Source organism: Somniosus microcephalus, unplaced genomic scaffold, assembly GCF_052327205.1.
Source record: "Somniosus microcephalus isolate GS21.2 unplaced genomic scaffold, FLI_Smic_1.0 unresolved_chr2, whole genome shotgun sequence".
In the NCBI taxonomy this organism is placed as follows: domain Eukaryota; kingdom Metazoa; phylum Chordata; class Chondrichthyes; order Squaliformes; family Somniosidae; genus Somniosus; species Somniosus microcephalus.
Genome location: NW_028225180.1, coordinates 75,761,995 through 75,784,260, shown reverse-complemented (window position 1 = coordinate 75,784,260; position 22,266 = coordinate 75,761,995). Strand labels below are relative to the sequence as shown.

Genomic DNA, 22,266 nt, shown 5'->3' with positions numbered 1-22,266 from the left:
TCCAACAAGTATGTGGCCTCCTTATTCTTCCTACCAAGTACTGCCCCTCCGACAGTGCGGTGCTCCCTCAGTACTGCCCCTCCGACAGTGCGACACTCCCTCAGTACTGCCCCTCCGACAGTGCAGCGCTACCTCAGTACTGCCCCTCCGACAGTGCGGCGCTCCCTCAGTACTGCCCCTCCGACAGTGCGGCGCTCCCTCAGTACCGCCCCTCCGACAGTGCGGCGCTCCCTCAGTACCGCCCCTCCGACAGTGCGGTGCTCCCTCAGTACTGCCCCTCCGACAGTGCGGCGCTCCCTCAGTACTGCCCCTCCGACAGTGCGGCGCTCCCTCAGTACTGCCCCTCCGACAGTGCGGCGCTCCCACAGTACTGCCCCTCCGACAGTGCGGCGCTCCCTCAGTACTGCCCCTCCGACAGTGCGGCGCTCCCTCAGTACTGCCCCTCCGACAGTGCGGCTCTCCCTCAGTACTGCCCCTCCGACAGTGCGGCGCTCCCTCAGTACTGCCCCTCCGACAGTGCGGCGCTCCCTCAGTACGGCCACTCCGACAGTGCGGCGCTCCCTCACTACTGCCCCTCCGACAGTGTGGTGCTCCCTCAGAACTGGCTTTCCGACAGTGCAGCGCTCCCTCAGTACAACCCCTCCGACAGTGCGGCGCTCCCTCAGTACTGCTCCTCCGACAATGCAGCGCTCCCTCATTACTGCTCCTCCGACAGTGTGGCACTCCCACAGTACTGCCCCTCCGACAGTGCGGCGCTCCCTCAGTACTGCCCCTCCGACAGTGCGGCGCCCCCTCAGTACTGAACCTCCGACAGTGCGGCACTCCTTCAGTACTGTCCCTCTGACAGTGCGGCGCTCCCTCAGTACTGCCCCTCCGACAATGTGGCGCTCCTTCAGTACTGCCCCTCCGACAGTGCGGCGCTCCTTCAGTCCTGTCCCTCGACAGTGCGGCGCTCCCTCAGTACTGCCCCTCCGACAGTGCGGCGCTCCTTCAGTACTGCCCCTCCGACAGTGCGGCGCTCCTTCAGTACTGTCCCTCCGACAGTGCGGCGCTCCCTCAGTACTGCTCCTCCGACAATGCAACGCTCCCTCAGTACTGCCCCTCCGACAGTGCAGCGCTCCCTCAGTACTGCCCCTCCGACAGTGCGGTTCTCCCTCAGTACTGCCCCTCCGACAGTGCGGCGCTCCCTCAGTACGACCCCTCCGACAGTGCGGTGCTCCCTCAGTACGGCCCCTCCGACAGTGCGGCGCGCCCTCACTACTGCCCCTCCGGCAGTGCGGTGCTCCCTCAGTACAACCCCTCCGACAGTGCGGCGCTCCTTCAGTACTGCCCCTCCGACAGTGCGGCTCTCCCTCAGTACTGCTCCTCCAACAGTGCGGCGCTCCCTCAGTACTGCCCCTCCGACAGTGCGGCGCTCCCTCAATACTGCCCCTCCGACAGTGCGGCGCTCCCTCAGTACTGCCCCTCCGACAGTGCAACGCTCCCTCAGTACTGCCCTCCGACAGTGCGGCGCTCCCTCAGTACTGCTCCTCCGACAATGCAGTGCTCCCTCACTACTGCCCCTCCGACAGTGCGTTGCTCCCTCAGTACTGCCCCTCTGACACTGCGGCGCTCCCTCAGTACTGCCCCTCCGACAGTGCGGCGCTCCCTCAGTACTGCCCCTCCGACAGTGCGGCGCTCCCTCAGTACTGCCCCTCCGACAGTGCAACGCTCCCTCAGTACCGCCCCTCCGACAGTGCAACGCTCCCTCAGTACTGCCCCTCCGACAGTGCAACGCTCCCTCAGTACTGCTCCTCCGACAATGCAGCGCTCCCTCAGTACTGCCCCTCCGACAGTGCAGCGCTCCCTCAGTACTGCTCCTCCGACAGTGCGGCGCTCCCTCAGTACTGCTCCTCCGACAGTGCGGCGCTCCCTCAGTACTGCCCCTCCGACAATGCGGCGCTCCCTCAATACTGCCCCTCCGACACTGCAACGCTCCCTCAGTACTGCCCCTCCGACAGTGCAACGCTCCCTCAGTACCGCTCCTCCGACAATGCAGCGCTCCCTCAGTACTGCCCCTCCGACAGTGCGGCGCTCCCTCAGTACTGCTCCTCTGACAGTGCGGCGCTCCCTCAGTACTGCTCCTCCGACAGTGCGGCGCTCCCTCAGTACTGCCCCTCCGACAGTGCAATGCTCCCTCAGTACTGCCCCTCCGACAGTGCGGCACTCCCTCAGTATAGCCCCTCCAACAGTGCGGCACTCCCTCAGTACAGCCCCTCCAACAGTGCGGCGCTCCCTCAGTACTGCCCCTCCGACAGTGCGGCGCTCCCTCAGTACTGCCCCTCCGACAGTGCGGCACTCCCTCAGTACTGCCCCTCCGACAGTGCAACGCTCCCTCAGTGCTGCCCCTCCGACAGTGCGGCACTCCCTCAGTACAGCCCCTCCGACAGTGCGGCCTCCCTGAGTACTGCCCTTCCGACAGTGCGGCGCTCCCTCAGTACTGCCCCTCTGACAGTGCGGCGCTCCCTCAGTACTGCCCCTCCGACAGTGCGGCGCTCCCTCAGTACTGCCCCTCCGAAAGTGCGGCGCCCCCTCAGTGCTGCCCCTCCGACAGTGCGGCGCTCCCTCAGTACTGCCCCTCCGACAGTGCAGCGCTCCCTCAGGACTGCCCCTCTGACAGTGCGACGCTCCCTCAGTACTGCCCCTCCGACAGTGCGGCGCTCCTTCAGTACTGCCCCTCCGACAGTGCGGCACTCCTTCAGTCCTGTCCCTCCGACAGTGCGGCGCTCCCTCAGTACTGCTCCTCCGACAATGCAACGCTCCCTCAGTACTGCCCCTCCGACAGTGCGGTTCTCCCTCAGCACTGCCCCTCCGACAGTGCGGCGCTCCCTCAGTACCGCCCCTCCGACAGTGCGGCGCTCCCTCAGTACTGAACCTCCGACAGTGCGGCGCTCCCTCAGTCCGACCCCTCCGACACTGCGGCGCTCCCTCAGTACTGCCCCTCCGACAGTGCGGCGCTCCCTCAGTACTGCTCCTCCAACAGTGCGGCGCTCCCTCAGTACTGCCCCTCCGACAGTGCGGCGCTCCATCAATACTGCCCCTCCGACAGTGCGGCGCTCCCTCAGTACTGCCCCTCCGACAGTGCGGCGCTCCCTCAGTACTGCCCCTCCGACAGTGCGGCGCTCCCTCAGTACTGCCCCTCCGACAGTGCAACGCTCCCTCAGTACCGCCCCTCCGACAGTGCAACGCTCCCTCAGTACTTCCCCTCCGACAATGCAGCGCTCCCTCAGTACTGCCCCTCCGACAGTGCGGCGCTCCCTCAGTACTGCTCCTCTGACAGTGCGGCGCTCCCTCAGTACTGCTCCTCCGACACTGCGGCACTCCCTCAGTACTGCCCCTCCGACAGTGCAATGCTCCCTCAGTACTGCTCCTCCGACAGTGCGGCACTCCCTCAGTACAGCCCCTCTAACAGTGCGGCGCTCCCTCAGTACTGCCCCTCCGACAGTGCGGCGCTCCCTCAGTACTGCCCCTCCGACAGTGCGGCGCTCCTTCAGTACTGCCCCTCCGACAGTGCGGCGCCCCCTCAGTACTGCCCCTCCGACAGTGCGGCGCTCCCTCGGTACTGCCACTCCGACAGTGCGGCACTCCCTCAGCACTGCCCCTCCGACAGTGCGGCGCTCCCTCAGTACGGCTCCTCCGACAGTGCGGCGCTCCCTCAGTACTGCCCCTCCGACAGTGCGGCGCTCCCTCAGTACTGCCCCTCCGACAGTGCGGCGCTCCCTCAGTACTGCCCCTCCGACAGTGCGGCGCTCCCTTAGTACTGGCCCTCCGACAGTGCGGCGCTCCCTCAGTACTGCCCCTCCGACAGTGCGGCGCTCCCTCAGTATAGCCCCTCCGACAGTGCGGCGCTCCCTCAGTACAGCCCCTCTGACAGTGCGGCGCTCCCTCAGTACTGCCCCTCCGACAGTGCGGCGCTCCCTCAGTACTGCCCCTCCGACAGTGCGGCGCTCCCTCAGTATAGCCCCTCCGACAGTGCGGCGCTCCCTCAGTACAGCCCCTCCGACAGTGCAACGCTCCCTCAGTACCGCCCCTCCGACAGTGCAACGCTCCCTCAGTACTTCCCCTCCGACAATGCAGCGCTCCCTCAGTACTGCCCCTCCGACAGTGCGGCGCTCCCTCAGTACTGCTCCTCTGACAGTGCGGCGCTCCCTCAGTACTGCTCCTCCGACACTGCGGCACTCCCTCAGTACTGCCCCTCCGACAGTGCAATGCTCCCTCAGTACTGCTCCTCCGACAGTGCGGCACTCCCTCAGTACAGCCCCTCTAACAGTGCGGCGCTCCCTCAGTACTGCCCCTCCGACAGTGCGGCGCTCCCTCAGTACTGCCCCTCCGACAGTGCGGCGCTCCTTCAGTACTGCCCCTCCGACAGTGCGGCGCCCCCTCAGTACTGCCCCTCCGACAGTGCGGCGCTCCCTCGGTACTGCCACTCCGACAGTGCGGCACTCCCTCAGCACTGCCCCTCCGACAGTGCGACACTCCCTCAGTACTGCCCCTCCGACAGTGCGGCGCTCCCTTAGTACTGGCCCTCCGACAGTGCGGCGCTCCCTCAGTACTGCCCCTCCGACAGTGCGGCGCTCCCTCAGTATAGCCCCTCCGACAGTGCGGCGCTCCCTCAGTACAGCCCCTCTGACAGTGCGGCGCTCCCTCAGTACTGCCCCTCCGACAGTGCGGCGCTCCCTCAGTACTGCCCCTCCGACAGTGCGGCGCTCCCTCAGTATAGCCCCTCCGACAGTGCGGCGCTCCCTCAGTACAGCCCCTCCGACAGTGCGGCGCTCCCTCAGTATAGCCCCTCCGACAGTGCGGCGCTCCCTCAGTATAGCCCCTCCGACAGTGCGGCGCTCCCTCAGTATAGCCCCTCCGACAGTGCGGCGCTCCCTCAGTACTGCCCCTCCGACAGTGCGGCGCTCCCTCAGTACTGCCCCTCCGACAGTGCGGCGCTCCCTCAGTACTGGCATTGGGAGTGTCGACCTGGATTTTTGAGCTCAAGTCTCTGGAGTGGGACTATGAAACCATGACCTTCTGACTCAGAGGCGAGGGTGCGACCCACTGACCCACGGATGGAGAATGAGGGAGTATGTGGGGGCGCAGTCTCCCGATACCCACAGGCTGGCGCGTGCTGGAACCGCTGAAGCAGGGAGCGCCCACCGTACCTCTCCCAGCTCCACCAGAACGCCCGGGCGATGGGTGTCTCTCTTACCCCTGACTGGCAGATGAATCTTGGCTTGTCTCACCCGTGGCCCACCTTGAGTTAAATTAGTTTTGGCAGGTGAGGAATAATGCAATCCCTTCTCAACATGTTATATACACACCTTCGAAAGCTAAACAAGCAACCACTGCAACGGATGAACAGGGAAATTAAAATGGAAATTAAATTGTAAAGCGGGCTGTATAGAACCTATAGGGAGAGGGAAGTGCATGGATTTCCGGAGGCGTATAGCAGTATATAGAAACAGCTTAAGAGAAAGATTCAAAGGGATAAATGGGCTCTCTAAGGTACAATATGGAAGGAAGTCGATGCAGTAGTAAAGCTTTCTCTCTGTATCAGAACATCAAAGTAGTTGGTCGGATATTAAACCCATTCATCCTTCGCTCTACATCGTAAACCCTCGGCAACAGAGGTGCACTGACAGTCTTTACTGGGTCGTGAGCAAGTGTTGTCTCAGTGCATTTCTTGGCAGCAAAGTGAGGCATTTTAGTACCGAGGAAAGAGAATCGCTTACATTCCCACCACGAAAAATAATCATCAAACCAGTCGAGAGAAAAGCTCCCTCTACACTGTCCCATCAAACACTCCCAGGGCAGGTACAGCACGGGTTAGATACAGAGTAAAGCTCCCTCAACACTGTCCCATCAAACACTCCCAGGGCAGGTAGAGCACGGGTTAGATACAGAGTAAAGCTCCCTCTACACTGTCCCATCAAACACTCCCAGGGCAGGTACAGCACGGGTTAGATACAGAGTAAAGCTCCCTCTACACTGTCCCATCAAACACTCCCAGGGCAGGTACAGCACGGGTTAGATACAGAGTAAAGCTCCCTCTACACTGTCCCGTCAAACACTCCCAGGGCAGGTACAGCAAGGGTTAGATACAGAGTAAAGCTCCCTCTACACTGTCCCATCAAACACTCCCAGGGCAGGTAGAGCACGGGTTAGATACAGAGTAAATCTCCCTCTACACTGTCCCGTCAAACACTCCCAGGGCAGGTACAGCACGGGTTAGATACAGAGTAAAGCTCCCTCTACACTGTCCCATCAAACACTCCCAGGGCAGGTACAGCACAGGTTAGATACAGAGTAAAGCTCCCTCTACACTGTCCCATCAAACACTCCCAGGGCAGGTGCAGCATGGGTTAGATACAGAGTAAAGCTCCCTCTACACTGTCCCATCAAACACTCCCAGGGCAGGTACAGCACGGGTTAGATACAGAGTAAAGCTCCCTCTACACTGTCCCATCAAACACTCCCAGGGCAGGTACAGCACGGGTTAGATACAGAGTAAATCTCACTCTACACTGTCCCGTCAAACACTCCCAGGGCAGGTACAGCACGGGTTAGATACAGGGTAAAGCTCCCTCTACACTGTCCCATCAAACACTCCCAGGGCAGGTACAGCACGGGTTAGATACAGAGTAAAGCTCCCTCAACACTGCCCCATTAAACACTCCCAGGGCAGGTACAGCACGGGTTAGATACAGAGTAAATATGGCTCTACACTGTCCCATCAAACACTCCCAGGGCAGGTACAGCACGGGTTAGCTACAGAGTAAATCTCCCTCTACACTGTCCCATCAAACACTCCCAGGGCAGGTACAGCACGGGTTAGATACAGAGTAAAGCTCCCTCTACACTGTCCCATCAAACACTCCCAGGGCAGTTCAGCACAGGTTAGATACAGAGTGAAGCTCCCTCTACACTGTCCCATCAAACACTCCCAGGGCACAGGTTAGATACAGAGTAAATCTCCCTCTACACTGTCCCATCAAACACTCCCAGGGCAGGGACAGCACGGGTTAGATACAAAGTAAAGCTCCCTCTACACTGTCCCATCAAACACTCCCAGGGCAGGTACAGCACGGGTTAGATACAGAGTAAAGCTCCCTCTACACTGTCCCATCAAACACTCCCAGGGCAGGTACAGCACGGGTTAGATACAGAGTAAAGCTCCCTCAACACTGTCCCATCAAACATTCCCAGGGCAGGTACAGCACGGGTCAGATACAGAGTAAAGCTCCCTCTACACTGTCCCATCAAACACTCCCAGGGCAGGTACAGCACGGGTTAGATACAGAGTAAAGCTCCCTCAACACTGTCCCTTCAAACACTCCCAGGGCAGGTACAGCACGGGTTCGATACAGAGTAAATCTCCCTCTACACTGTCCCGTCAAACACTCCCAGGGCAGGGACAGCACGGGTTAGATACAGAGTAAAGCTCCCTCTACACTGTCCCATCAAACACTCCCAGGGCAGGTACAGCACAGGTTAGATACAGAGTGAAGCTCCCTCTACACTGTCCCATCAAACACTCCCAGGGCAGGTGCAGCACGGGTTAGATAAAGAGTAAAGCTCCCTCTGCACTGTCCCATCAAACACTCCCAGGGCAGGTACAGCACGGGTTAGATACAGAGTAAAGCTCCCTCTACACTGTCCCATCAAACACTCCCAGGGCAGGGACAGCACTGGTTAGATACAGAGTAAAGCTCCCTCTACACTGTCCCATCAAACACTCCCAGGGCACGGGTTAGATACAGAGTAAATCTCCCTCTACACTGTCCCATCAAACACTCCCAGGGCAGGGACAGCACGGGTTAGATACAGAGTAAAGCTCCCTCTACACTGTCCCATCAAACACTCCCAGGGCACGGGTTAGATACAGAGTAAATCTCCCTCTACACTGTCCCATCAAACACTCCCAGGGCAGGTACAGCACGGGTTAGATACAGAGTAAAGCTCCCTCTACACTGTCCCATCAAACACTCCCAGGGCAGGTACAGCACTGGTTAGATACAGAGTAAAGCTCCCTCTACACTGTCCCATCAAACACTCCCAGGGCACGGGTTAGATACAGAGTAAATCTCCCTCTGCACTGTCCCATCAAACACTCCCAGGGCAGGGACAGCACGGGTTAGATACAGAGTAAAGCTTCCTCTACACTGTCCCATCAAACACTCCTAGGGCAGGTACAGCACGGGTTAGATACAGAGTAAAGCTCCCTCTACACTGTCCTATCAAACACTCCCAGGGCAGGTACAGCACGGGTTAGATACAGAGTAAAGCTCCCTCTACACTGTCCCATCAAACACTCCCAGGGCAGGTACAGCACAGGTTAGATACAGAGTAAAGCTCCCTCTGCACTGTCCCCATCAAACACTCCCAGGGCAGGTACAGCACGGATTAGATACAGAGTAAAGCTCCCTCTACACTGTCCCATCAAACACTCCCAGGGCAGGTACAGCACGGGTTAGGTACAGGGTAAAGCTCCCTCTACACTGTCCCATCAAACACTCTCAGATTAGGTGCAGCACGGGTTAGATACAGAGTAAAGCTCCCTCTACACTGTCCCATCAAACACTCCCAGGGCAGGTACAGCACGGGTTAGGTACAGAGTAAAGCTCCCTCTACACTGTCCCATCAAACACTCCCAGGGCAGGTGCAGCACGGGTTAGATACAGAGTAAAGCTCCCTTTACACTGTCCCATCAAACACTCCCAGGGCAGGTACAGCACGGGTTAGGTACAGAGTAAAGCTCCCTCTACACTGCCCCATCAAACACTCTCAGGGCAGGTACAGCACGGGTTAGGTACAGAGTAAAGCTCCCTCTACACTGTCACATCAAACATTCCCAGGGCAGGTGCAGCATGGGTTAGCGAGTTCCACATTCTAACTTAGTCAAACGAGGGATGCTTTACCATGAGAGGCTATTGAGGCAGAGACTAGGCCATTATTTCAAAAGGAAGCAGAGGAAGATTTGAAAAGGAAAAGTACAAAAGGACACGGGGATAGTGGAGTACACATCATCAGTGCAGGTGCTCACACAGGCACAGACGTGATGGGCTGAACAGCCTCCATCTGTGCTGTAATTCCTGCCCATCACTCTGGCGGACGACACTGGCCATGCAGAACCAGTGACCAATCAATATTTCTCTCAACCAATACAGCTCCAGCCCTAGAATAGACCCAGCACCAACATTGACCTAGGAGAGACCACTCCTTAGTGCGTGCAACATATGTTCACTGAACTGATTCCTGGGATGAAGGGATTGTCCTATGAGGAGAGATTGAGTAGACTAGGCCGATATTCTTTTGCATTTAGAAGACTGAGAGGTGATTTCATTGAAACATACAAAATTCTTACAGGGGCTTGACAGGGTAGATGCAGGGAGGATGTTTCCCCCTGGATGGGGAGTCTAGAACCAGGGGTCACGGTCTCAGAATAAGGAGTTGGCCATTTCGGACTGAGATGAGGAGGAATTTCTTCACTCAGAAGGTGGTGAATCTTTGGAATTCTCTACCCCAGAGGGCTGTGGAGGCTCAGTCGTTGAGTATATTCAAGGCTCAGATTGACAGACATTTGAACTACAAGGGAGCCGAGGGGTATGGGGAGCGGGCGGGAACGTAGTGTTGAGGCCAAGATTGGATCAGCCATGATCTTACTGAATGGTGGAGCAGGCTCGAGGGGCCGATTGACCGACTCCTGCTCCTGTTTCTTATGTTCTTATATTTTTAACACCACCAGGTCCAGCAAGACCTCCCGGTTGCATTCAAAACATCTCAACAAGAATTTTGGCTCCAACTATTCGATTGGCTTTTCCTCCATCCCTCTTGTTCGAGCTTCAGCCTCCAACATCTCCCTCTGGCCATTTTGAACCTTTTCAGCCTCTATTTTATTCATCCTTGCATGGTCAATCGATCCTCTTTTCTTCTTCCCACTCTTCATATTCCCCCATCCAACATGCTCTTGCTCTTCCCTGAATCCTCACTGGATTGAAATGAAGACTCATTATACCACCTTCTCCTCTAAACCTTTCCTTATTTTGGACCTGGAATCTGTGGAACTTCTTCCGTTCCATTTGGGACCTATAACACTCATTATTCATTGAGCAATCTGGGTGAAGAGCCCCAGCCCAACGTGCAGGACACCATCAAGATTGAAAAGACCGGTGTTTAATTGACCCCATCACTTGCATTTATATAGCGCCTTTAACGCAGTAAGAAACGTCCCAGGGTGCTTCACAGGAGCGATTATCAATCAAAATTTGACACCGAGCCACATAAGGAGATATTAGGACAGGTGACTGTAAACTTGGTCAAAGAGGTCGGTTTTAAGGAGCGTCTTAAAGGAGGAGAGAGAGGCGGAGAGGTTTAGGGAGGGAATTCCAGAGCTCAGGGCCCCAGGCAGCTGAAGGCACGGCCGCCAATGGTGGAGCGATTGGAAATCGGAGGATGGTCAAGCGGACTGAATAGGGCTTTTAAAACCCAGGTTTATGGGGTCAATTAAACACCGGTCTTTTCAATCTTGATGGTGTCCTGCACGTTGGGCCGGGGCTCTTCACCCAGATTGCTCAATGAATAATGAAGTCCAAACTGTCTTAACCTCTACGAGCCAACTGATTGACTCTGACGTTACAGGGCGCCGTTGTTCTGCTCTTCATGAGAGGGATCCTCGGTTCCCATCCACTGGAACAAAAGATCTCCTGAACGTGTGCTTTCCATTTCACGTGCAGCTCAAACCTGACGATCCCCAGCAGGCGTCCCCAACACCCTCGGAGTCTGCCGTTGTAACGTACCCTCTGTCGAGCACTGCGCATGCCCGCCTTCTTCCCACTAATTCTATTACATGAGTTATGTCATGTTCGGCGAGCGAGCAGGTTTGCCAGTAATTGCTACCAGGGAGAATTAATTTTATACACCTTAATGGTGTTTTAGCAAATCTGCTGATAGCTGGTATTAAATGGGAGTGCTGACAGGGTGTGTAATTCTTCAGGCTTTTCTGACAGGTCCTGTGTGGATGAGAATGAATTAGCTAACGCGCAGTTGTCACTTTAATCTAAAGACAGGGCGATGGGTTCACGCTGCGTTCGCCACGCGGAGAGCTAGGAGCAGGAATCAACGACTACCCCCCAACCTTGTCCATTGTTCACTCGCCTGGTTCCTCACTCAGGAAGTCCTATGCTTGCACTGGAGGCAGTTCAGAGACGATTCACTCGGTTGATTCCTGAGATGAGGGGGTTGACTTATGAGGAAAGGTTGAGCAGGTTGGGCCTCTTCCACCTAGAAGGACAAGGGCAGTAGACGCACGGGAACACCACCACCTCCAAGTTCCCCTCCCAGTCACACACCATCCTGACTTGGGAATATATCGGCCGTTCCTTCATCGTGGCTGGGTCAAAATCTTGGAACTCGCTCCCTAACAGCACTGTGGGAGCACCTTCACCACACGGGACTGCAGCGGTTCAAGAAGGCGGCTCACCACCACCTTCTCAAGGGGCAACTAGGGATGGGCAATAAATGCTGGGCCTTGCCAGCGATACCCTCATCCCAGGAACACATTAAAAAAATATATAGATCACACCCGTATATAGAACACATCTATCCAATGGCCTCATCAGTATATAGGCCACACCAGTACAAGATCACCTCCATATATATAGTCCACATCTCCATATAGGACACGGCTGTATGTATACCACATCTGTATACAGTCCACTCCCATATATAGGTCACACCCCCACCATATAAGCTGCGTGCTACGACCGAGGCTCCTTCTCCCACCACAACAAACAACTCGCGTACTTGCGACCTTCCGCTCGCCGAAAGCACGGGGAACCCAAACTTTAGGGGCACGCAGCCTACCTGCGAGTCGTTCAGGGGTGTGCGTCAACTATTCGCGGCCAGAAGTATTGATGCTCAGTTTAACGAAACAAACAAGGCAGCCCGATAAAAGCGTGCGCAGGCGGCTCAGCTCGTCCACCGGTTCACCTCGGCTCTGACCAACCGCGAGCCGCCATTTCCGCGGCCGAGGCGGTGTTGCCATAGTAACAATCTCCGAAATCAATAGACAGCCAGGCCCCACACACTACAGGCAAAGTAGGCCCAGTGAGACAGAGTGACACAGCCCGTAATACTTGAAGCCACGAGCACAGAACTGAACCCCCCCGCCCCCCGCCACGCCAAACAGCATTGCCAAGCAATGGGGACTTACTATGTGCAGCTGTAGGTAGTCTCCCAGGCCGGAGGCACTATCCACCCGCACCAAGATGGCGTCCTTCTGCTGCGTGCTGAATCCCACGGCGAGGCGGTCGGCCCGCGTGCTCGGCCGATCATTCGGGGGCCACGTGTAGGTGATGAGGGCGCCGCCCCGGCCAAAGATGTAGGTGGTGCCAGCTGCAAAAAAAAAAGCAAAACGAGCGGGGCAGAGATTAGTTTGGAAGTGACTGCATTCAAGTGAGAAGTACTCATAGACAGGAGCTTTACTCTGTATCTAACCGCATGCTGTACCTGCCCTGGGAGTGTTTGATGGGACAGTGACAGTGTAGAGGGAGCTTTACTCTGTATCTAACCCGTGCTGTACCTGCCCTGGGAGTGTTTGATGGGACACTGCAGAGGGAGCTTTACTCTGTATCTAACCCGTGCTGTACCGGCCCTGGGAGTGTTTGATGGGACAGTGTAGAGGGAGCTTTACTCTGTATCTAACCCGTGCTGTACCTGCCCTGGGAGTGTTTGATGGGGACAGTGTAGAGGGAGCTTTACTCTGTATCTAACCCGTGCTGTACCTGCCCTGGGAGTGTTTGATGGGACAGTGTAGAGGGAGCTTTACGTTGTATCTAACCCCGTGCTGTACCTGCCCCGGGAGTGTTTGATGGGACAGTGTAAAGGCTAATTAATTTCTAATAAAGCGGCACTCCCAGCCTTGGACCAATCTCACCGTGGGCAGAATCGAGAGACTGCAGTACCACTCTCCCAAACGCTTGTGTTCTGACCCCCTGTCACAGGCTACCCATGAGACTGACAGATGGGAAGTGCTGAGATATCTAATTTGGAGGAGGCTCAGCTGACTGTGTTAGAGGTGAACTGGCGTGATTCTTCTGGAACCCTAATTGCCTGGCTATTTCTCAAAGAGACGCGCTATGGAGGGAACAAGAGGATGGCGCAGAGCTTACAAGTTACACAGTTACATTGTGTGTTCAGCACGTAAACAGGCCATTTGTCCCAACTAGTCTTTGATGGTGTTTATGCTCCACACGAGTCTCCTCCCATTTCATCCACCTCTCTCAGCCTGTCAGCAGGTCTTTCTATTCCCTTTTCTCTCATGTACTCATCTAGTTTCCTTTTGAAAGCATCCCACCGCTTCGCCTCAGCCACCTCCTGTGGTAGTGAGTTCCACACTCTAACCGCTCTCCTCGTTTCCCCTAATTGGGTTTACAAGTGACTATCTTGTATTGCGCTGCAGCAACTTGCCAAGGCTTCTTCGGCAGCACCTCCCAAACCCGCGACCTCTTCCGCCTAGAAGGACAAGGGCAGCAGGCGCACAGGAACACCATCACCTCCAAGTTCCCCTCCAAGTCACACACCATCCTGACTTGGAAATATATCGGCCGTTCCTTCATCGTCGCTGGGTCAAAATCCTGGAACTCCCTCCCTGACAGCAACTGTGGGAGCACCTTCACCACACGGACTGCAGCGGTTCAAGAAGGCGGCTCACCACCACCTTCTCAAGGGGCAACTAGGGATGGGCAATAAACGCTGGGCCTTTTCAGCGACGCCCAGGTCCCATAAGCGAATTTAAAAAAAAGTTATGGCCCCAATTTTGGGTTGAGCAAGTGGCGATGCCCTCAGGTGGCATAGGTTCCCATTTTACAGGATTTAAATAGGTTTATACTATTGCATGTATTTTGTAGATGAGAACCAACGATGACATCGAACGTACAGCACAGAAAAAGGCCATTCGGCCCAACTGGTCCATGCCGGTGTTTATGCCCCACACCAGCCTCCTCCCACCCCTCTTCATCTACATATCCTCAGAATCATAGAATCTCACAGAACACAATGAGGCCATTTGGCCCTTCGTGCCTGTGGCGGCTCTTTGAAAGAGCTCTCCAATTAGGCCCACGCCCCAGCCGGGTCTGGTGACCCATGGTGTCAGTGTGGCTCAGTTGGTAGCACTCTCTCTCTCTCTCGTCTCTGAGTCAGAAGGTCGTGAGTTCACAGTCCCACTCCCAGAGACTTGAGCACAAAATCCAGGCTGACACTCCCAGTGCCAGTACTGAGGGGGCGCTGCATTGTAGGAGGGGAAGTACTGAGGGAGCACCGCACTATTGGAGGGGCAGTACTGAGCGAGCACCGCACTGTCGGAGGGGCAGTACTGAGGGAGTGCCGCACTGTCGGAGGGGCAGTACTGAGGGAGCGCTGCACTGTCGGAGGGGCAGTACTGAGGGAGCGCCGCACTGTCGGAGGGGCAGTACTGAGGGAGCGCCGCACTGTCGGAGGGGCAATACTGAGGGAGCGCCGCACTGTCGGAGGGGCAGTACTGAGGGAGCGCCGCACTGTCGGAGGGTCAGTACTGAGGGAGCACCGCACTGTCGGAGGGGCAGTACTGAGGGAGCGCTGCACTGTCGGAGGGGCAGTACTGAGGGAGCGCCGCACAGTCGGAGGGGCAGTACTGAGGGAGCGCCGCACTGTCGGAGGGGCAGTACTGAGGGGGCGCTGCATTGTAGGAGGGGCAGTACTGAGCAAACACCGCACTGTCGGAGGGGCAGTACTGAGGGAGCGCCGCACTGTCGGAGGAGCAGTACTGAGGGAGCGCCGCACTGTCGGAGGGGCAGTACTGAGGGAGCGCCGCACAGTCGGAGGGACAGTACTGAGGGAGCGCCGCACTGTCGGAGGGACAGTACTGAGGGAGCGCCGCACTGTCGGAGGGGCAGTACTGAAGGAGCACCGCACTGTCGGAGGGGCAGTACTGAGGGAGCGCCGCACAGTCGGAGCTTCTGTACTGAGGGAGCGCCGCACTGTTGGAGGGGCAGTACTGAGGGAGCGCCGCACTGTCGGAGGGGCAGTACTGAGGGAGCGCCGCACTGTCGGAGGGGCAGTACTGAGGGAGCGCCGCACTGTCGGAGCTGCTGTACTGAGGGAGCGTCGCACTGTCGATGGGGCAGTACTGAGGGAGCGCCGCACTGTCAGAGGGGCAGTACTGAGGGAGCGTGGCAGTGTCGGAGCTGCCGTCTTTCGGATGAGACGGTAAACCCGTCTGCCCTCTCAGGTGGACGTAAAAGATCCCACGGCCACGATTTCGGAGACGAGCAGGCGTGGCGGGGGGGTGGGGGGGGTGTGGGGGAGTGCTCCCCGGTGTCCTGGGGCCAATATTTATCCCTCAGCCGACATCACTTAAAAACAGATCCTCTGGCCTTTATCACACTGCAGTTTGCGGGAGCTTGCTGTGCGCAAATTGGCTGCCGCGTTTCCCACATTACAGCAGCGACTGCAGGCCCCGCCCGCACACAGGCCTCACTGGGCACAGAGTGCCAACGCTGTCATGCGGAGAAAGAGAAGATGCGGGCGAAGGACAGAGAGAGAACAGAGAGAGTGTCTTGTCAGGTACGCACCAGCCCCTGTCCACTCCCTCCGAGGGAAGCCAACAAATTTTCAATCAGACCTGCCCGCGGAGGTCCCCTGTGGGGGCTGTCTACCTCGTTGCTCGATCTGCTGTTCATTTGTTTTTTTGATTTTTCAATCCCCCTGACACGCTCCTGTGGCTCAGAAACACACGCTGATTAACAACAGCATTAATTAAATCCAATTAAACCGGTCGCACACCACCACGATAGTTATCTGATACCAGTTAATAAGGCCGCCTGGGGTGCGGTGGGGGTGAAGGTGCAACCTCTGCAGAAGGGATTCAGTCGATGTGCAAGAGTCACGTGGGCGATGGGGGGTTGCGGGTTTGGTATTTTGAAAGCCTAAAGCTTCTCTATTTGACAGGTTACTGGAAGGAGGTGTGTTACCAGAGACCAGGCCCATCTCGCTAGTTTTGATTCTAAAAGATGACCGACTCATTTAGAGAATCTTACAGCACAGATGGAGGCCATTCGGCCCATCGTGCCTGTGCCGGCTCTTTGAAAGAGTTCTCCAATTAGTCCCACTCCCCCCCTGCTCTTTCCCCGTCGCCCTGCCAACCTTTCCTTCTCGAGTATTTATCCAATTCCCTTTTTGTAAGTAGCCATTGAGTCCACCCTTTAGATAGATAGATAAAGTGGTTAAGAAGGCATACGGAATGCTTGCCTTTATTAGCCGTGGCATAGAATACAAGAACATGCTTCAGCTGTATGAAACACTAGTTAGGCCTCAGCTAGAGTACTGCCTTACAAGGGGCTCTTGCATCAATGTGCTCCGGCACACGGAGAGAGGGAGGGTGAGAGAGAGAGAGGCAGAAACAGATAGACAGATGGTGAGAGAGAGAGATTGACAGGCAGAGACTGGGTTCAACAGAGGCAGCACGGTGGCATAGTGGTTAGCACTGTTGCCTCACAGCGCCAGGGACCCGGGTTCAAATCCGGCCTCGGGTGACTGTCTGTGTGGAGTTTGCACATTCTCCCCGTGTTTGCCTGGGTTTCCTCCGGGTGCTCCGGTTTCCTCCCACAGTCCAAAGATGTGCGGGTTAGGTTGATTGGCCATGATAAAAAAAAAAAAAATTTTAATTGACCCTTAGTGTTAGCGGGGGATTAAATACGTGGGGCTACGGGGATAGGGCTTGGGTGGGATGGCTGTTGGTGTAGGGACCGGGTGCTAGGGTTTGGATGATCAGCCATGATCTCGTTGAATGGCGGAGCAGGCTCGAAGGGCCGAATGGCCTACTCCTGCTCTATGTTTCTATGAGACAAGTGGGGAGACAGGGTGCGGCAGAGAGAGTGACAGATAGAGGGTGAGAGAGAGAGAGAGAGAGAGGCAATACACATTAAATGGTAGTTTAATGAGCAGTGTAGAGAAACAAAGGGACCTTGGAGTGCATGTCCACAGATACCTGAAGACAGCAGGCCAAGTAGATAAGGTGGTTCAGAAGGCACACGGGATGCTTGCCTTTATTAGCCGTGGCATTGAATACAAGAGCAGGGGGGTTATGCTTCAATTGTATAAAACACTAGTTAGGCCTCAGCTGGAGTACTGCGTGCAGTTCTGGTCACCACATTACAGGAAAGATGTGATTGCACCAGAGAGGGTACAGAGGAGATTTACAAGGATGTTGCCGGGAGTAGAGAATCTTAGCTATGAGGAAAGACTGGATAGGCTGGGTCTGTTTTCCTTGGAACAGAGGAGGCTGAGGGGAGACCTTATTGAGGTGTATAAAATTATGAAGGGCCTAGATAAAGTGGATAGAAAGGACCTATTTCCCTTAGCAGAGGGGTCAAAAACCAGGGGGCACAGATTTAAAGTAATTGGTGGAAGGTTTAGAGGGGATTTGAGGGGAAATTTCTTCACCCAGAGGGTGGTGGGGGTCTGGAACTCACTGCCTGAAAGGGTGGTAGAGGCAGGAACCCTAACCACATTTAAAAAGTACTTGGATGTGCACTTGGGATGCTGTAACCTGCAGGGCTACGGACCAAGAGCTGGGAAGTGGGATTAGGCTGCACAGCTCTTTGTTGGCCAGTGCGGACACGATGGGCCGAAATGGCCTCCTCCCGCGCCGTAACCTTCTATGATTCTACGATTGATTCTTTCAGGCAGCGCGTTCCAGATCACAACAACTCGCCGCGCTACGCAATTCCTCCTCATCTCCCCGCCTCTGGCTTTTTTTGGCAATTATCTTATATCAGTGTCCTCTGGTTACCCGGCGGAGAGGTTTAGGGAGGGAATTCCAGAGCTCGGGGCCCGGGCAGCTGAAGGCACGGCCGCCAATGGTGGAGCGATGGAAATCGGGGGATGCGCAAGAGGCCGGAATTCACAGCCATGATATTGAATGGCCGCGGAACGGGCGGCCTAGGGTTGTACAAACTAGGGTTGTATTCCCTGGAATTTAGAAGGTTTAAGGGTGATCTGATCGAAGTTTTCAGGATATTAAGGGGAACAGATAGGGTAGAGAGAGAGAAACTATTTCCGTTGGTTGGGGAGTCTAGGACTAGGGGGCAGAGTCTAAAAATTAGAGCCAGACCTTTCAGGAGTGAGGTTAGGAAACACTTCAACACACAAAGGGAGGTAGAAGTTTGGAACTCTCTTCCGCCAACGGCAGTTGATGCTAGATCAATTGTTAATTTTAAATCGGAGATTGATAGATTTTTGTTAACCAAAGGTATTGAGGGATGTGGGCCGAAGGCGGGTGGATGGAGTTAGGTCACAGATCAGTCATGATCTCATTGAATGGCGGAACAGGCTCGAGGGGCTGAATGGCCGCCTCCTGTTCCTGTGACCTGTTTACTAAATTTATTCAGTTCGCCACCCCACACACGCTCTCCCTCCTCTCCTGACCCAGTGAGCACCGAGGAATCTCCCGGTGACCCTCCCGACTGTCCCCGCCAGGCTAGAGCCCACTGACGGGTGTGGAGCGGGGATCGAGCTTGTCGTCAGTACGGCCCGGGCGCGCAAGAGGAGGATTCATCAGACCAAACTGGACTCAGTGACAAGTGGAAGACGTTTCTGGAGATAAGGATCTGACTCCTGATGCCGGAATGGCTCTTTATCGACTTCGGTTCTGCCAATAAAACGGTGGCAGGGTCGCACACTCTCTCGCCTCTGATTCAGAAGGTCATGGGTTCGAGCCCCACTCCAGAGACTTGAGCCCATAATCCAGGCCAACACTCCCAGTGCAGTATTGAGGGAGCGCTGTACTGTCGGAGGGGCAGTACTGAGGGAGCGCTGTACTGTCGGAGGGGCAGTACTGAGGGAGCGCTGTACTGTCGGAGGGGCAGTACTGAGGGAGCGCCACACTGTCGGAGGGTCAGTACTGAGGGAGCGCCGCACTGTCAGAGGGGCAGTACTGAGGGAGCGCCGCACTGTCAGAGGGGCAGTACTGAGGGAGCGCCGCACTGTCGGAGGGGCAGTACTGAGGGAGCGCCGCACTGTCGCAGTGGCGGTACTGAGGGAGCGCCGCACTGTCGGAGGGGCAGTACTGAGGGAGCACCGCACTGTCGGAGGGGCAGTACTGAGGGAGCGTCGCACTGTCGGAGGGGCAGTACTGAGGGAGTGCCGCACTGTCGGAGGGGCAGTACTGAGGGACTTGCCCGGGACTGGAAGTCCCGTTGGAAGCCGAGGGAGTCAGTTGAGCGGCTCTGCGTCGTCTCACGAGCTCGTCGCGGCGCACTGCACCAGCGATCACACGGTCGGCATGAACCATAGTGCGGCCAAATGGTGCCACAGGCGGGCACTGGAACCAGCTGTACAATGCCGCCCAATGCGGCCTCGTTCACTACCTCAATCAGCGCTGGGGAGATGGGGCAGAGCTCCTGCAGAAAAAAAACCCCTCCCCGAGCCCCTTCTCGACACAATGCTCCTTTCTCCGCCAACGATTTGTTTAGGAATTCATTTCTACGCAAATTGGAAGCTTCGTCTCGGTGGGGTTTACATTATTTCAATTTTCGAGTCCACGCAATTAAAAATAAATGAAACATTTTGGGAGAAGGGAAATCTGACCGAGGGGTGGGGGGGTGACAATCTGCGCCCTTAATACTCGGCACAGTTGCCACGGTAACGAAGTTGGCCTCATAACGCGGGCGGACTGCGCGCGGTTGAACGGAATAAGTCGCGTCTGAACAAAAAAAACGCTCGCAGGAGTTAAGAGAACGAGGGAGATTTGGGGAGTGAAGTACGTGGCTTCACGCCGAGGACTGAGCCCCTTAAAGGGGAGGGTGGGAGTGACCAATGCAATGAGAGTAAGTATGGCACTGCTTCGGTTACTGCTTCCTGGGGGGGATTCTGCCGCGCCTGTAGAACAATACCGTTGCTATCCAGCAACGCCTGCCAGATAGTGACTCCCCAGTACGAGGGAGGGCAGAATCAATCAGGGTTCCTGTTCCTGACCAGTATCCGGTGACCCCTTCTGGAATATGTGTGTGTTTTCTTTTATTTTAATTCATTCACGGGATGTGGGCGTCACTGGCAAAGCCCAGCATTTATTGCCCATCCCTAATTGCCCCTTGAGAAGGTGGTGGTGAGCTGCCTTCTTGACAACTGAGTGTCTCGCTGGGCCATTTCAGAGTCAACCACTTTCTTTGGGTCGGGAGTCAAATGCCGGCCAGACCGGGTAAGGACAGTAGACTTCCTTCCCTAAAGGACATTAGTGAACCAGACAGGTTTACAACAATCCGATAGTTTCATGGTCACATCACCATTAATGATACTAGCTTTTTATTCCAGATTTATTTAATTAACTGAAATTAAATTCCGCAGTTGCCGTGGTGGGATTTGAACTCATAACACTGGATTAATTAGTCCAGGCCTTTGGATTACTAGTCCAGCAACATAACCACTATGCAACCGTCGCTAAACGATGTGCCCTGCTGTTGGGGTATAATGGTACAGAGCCCTGCTAGTTGTGGTACAACATGAAAAGTGCATTACTGTTGGAGACTGTCACTCTGTGACACGCCGTGATCGGTATCACAAAACTGCGCCCTCTCACTCGGTGTGCTCGAGCGGTGCGCCTCAGGCCGGTGAACTGACGTCAAGGATCCTCCTCATTACTACACGCCCCACAGCATTCCCGTCTCACACCATCGGAGCTGTCTCCTCCACATGGAAGTTCCCACTGACACCAGATTCTCCGGTCGCTCTGCTCCACCATATTGGGGAGCAGTTCTTCAGTCAAAGCACTCTCGTAGTCTTCCTGAGTGCAGGAGGGGGGTGATATTACTGTCAACCGCGCTTACGTTCTCAGTTACAACCAAGCTAAAGGTTGCTGAAATTTTAAGTTGGCTATGCAGTTGTTACTACATGGTCGAGCGACGATATGCAATCCCATTTACAAAAACTCGACACCGATAAGGCACATGCTAAGGGTGCTAGATTGTCATGCTGCCCATTCACGGGAGAGACCTGAGACTTTATCTACCTGCAATGCTCACAACAAATTGGCCAATATGCACGATCCGTAGGCAAAAAAACGTATTGCGGGGAAATGTTGATTGGCTTCTTTGAGATCTTTGAAATTTGAGTGCAGAGACTTGAGCACAAAAATCCAGACTGACACTCCAGTGCAGTGCTGCGGGAGCGCTGCACTGTCGGAGGTGCCGTCTTTTGGATGAGACGTTAAACCGAGGCCCCGTCTGCCCTCTCAGGTGGGATGTAAAAGATCCCACGGCCACTATTTCGAAGAAGAGCAGAGGGGACTTCTCCCCGGGTGTCCTGGGCCCAATATTTATCCATCAGTCAACATCACTAAAAAACAGATGATCTGGTCATTATCACGTTGCTGTTTGTGGGATCTTGCTGTGTGCAAATTGGCTGCCCCGTTTCCCTACATTACAACAGTGACTACACTTCAAAAGTATTTAATTGGCTGTGAAGCGCTTTGGGACGTACTGAGGTTGCGAAAGGCGCTGTAGAAATGCAAGTCTTTCTTTGAACCGGAGAGGCAGATTGAAATGCTGCAGTACCCGTTCTGTGCACCGAGTGGCGCTCTTTCAATTTTAACCGCTCACTTAGGGCTCGAGGTGGCGGAACTCAGCAAAAACTGCTAGGAGCTCAGGAAAAATATTCCATCGGCACATTTGACTAAAAGGCACCTGGGAATTGGGTAGACTGCACATGCTGAGATTGCACCATCCAAATTTAGTTCGCAGCATCACAGCTCTGAGCAAAAATATCGTCCAAACCCAGGCTTTTGGGATAAAGCTGAGGCCCTCGAGTAAAGCCTTTAAAGAAACATAAATGAGAATTCGATAGGTACATTTAACCATGTTATCGTAAGGTGTGTCTCTTTTGTATTGAAAAAAAAAATTTGTTCAACTCTTATTTTAGGACAACAGAATTTTCAGTTACTGATAAGGAAAAATGGCGCCTCAGAAAGTTTTCGGGTGAACATTTTTCAGAAAGAATTTTGAGCGGTTTGTGGGGAGCGGTCACCCCGGTGGCCAGATTCTGCAATTGCAGGGTGACAAGTCAACAAAGGTTTTTTTCCATTTGGATTTGGATCGAGAAACGTACAACAGAGGAAGACGACACAAAAGAGGGGTTAAGAAGAGTGAAAACAGGAAATAAAGGCTTTGTAGGGCAGATTTGTAATAAGCTACTTACCTGGGGCTCGGTGTC

At 55.3% G+C, this 22,266-nt stretch overlaps 1 protein-coding gene across 1 annotated transcript in view; it reads right to left on the bottom strand.

The window, feature by feature from the left end:
- Positions 1-22,266, bottom strand: part of LOC147092841 (neurexin-2-beta-like) — a 782,774-nt gene that overhangs the window by 487,302 nt on the left and 273,206 nt on the right. Inside the window, exon 2 of the mRNA XM_085976096.1 lies at positions 12,239-12,420. Coding sequence (XP_085832222.1) covers positions 12,239-12,420 — 182 coding nt within the window. The remainder of the gene's footprint in view (positions 1-12,238; positions 12,421-22,266) is intronic.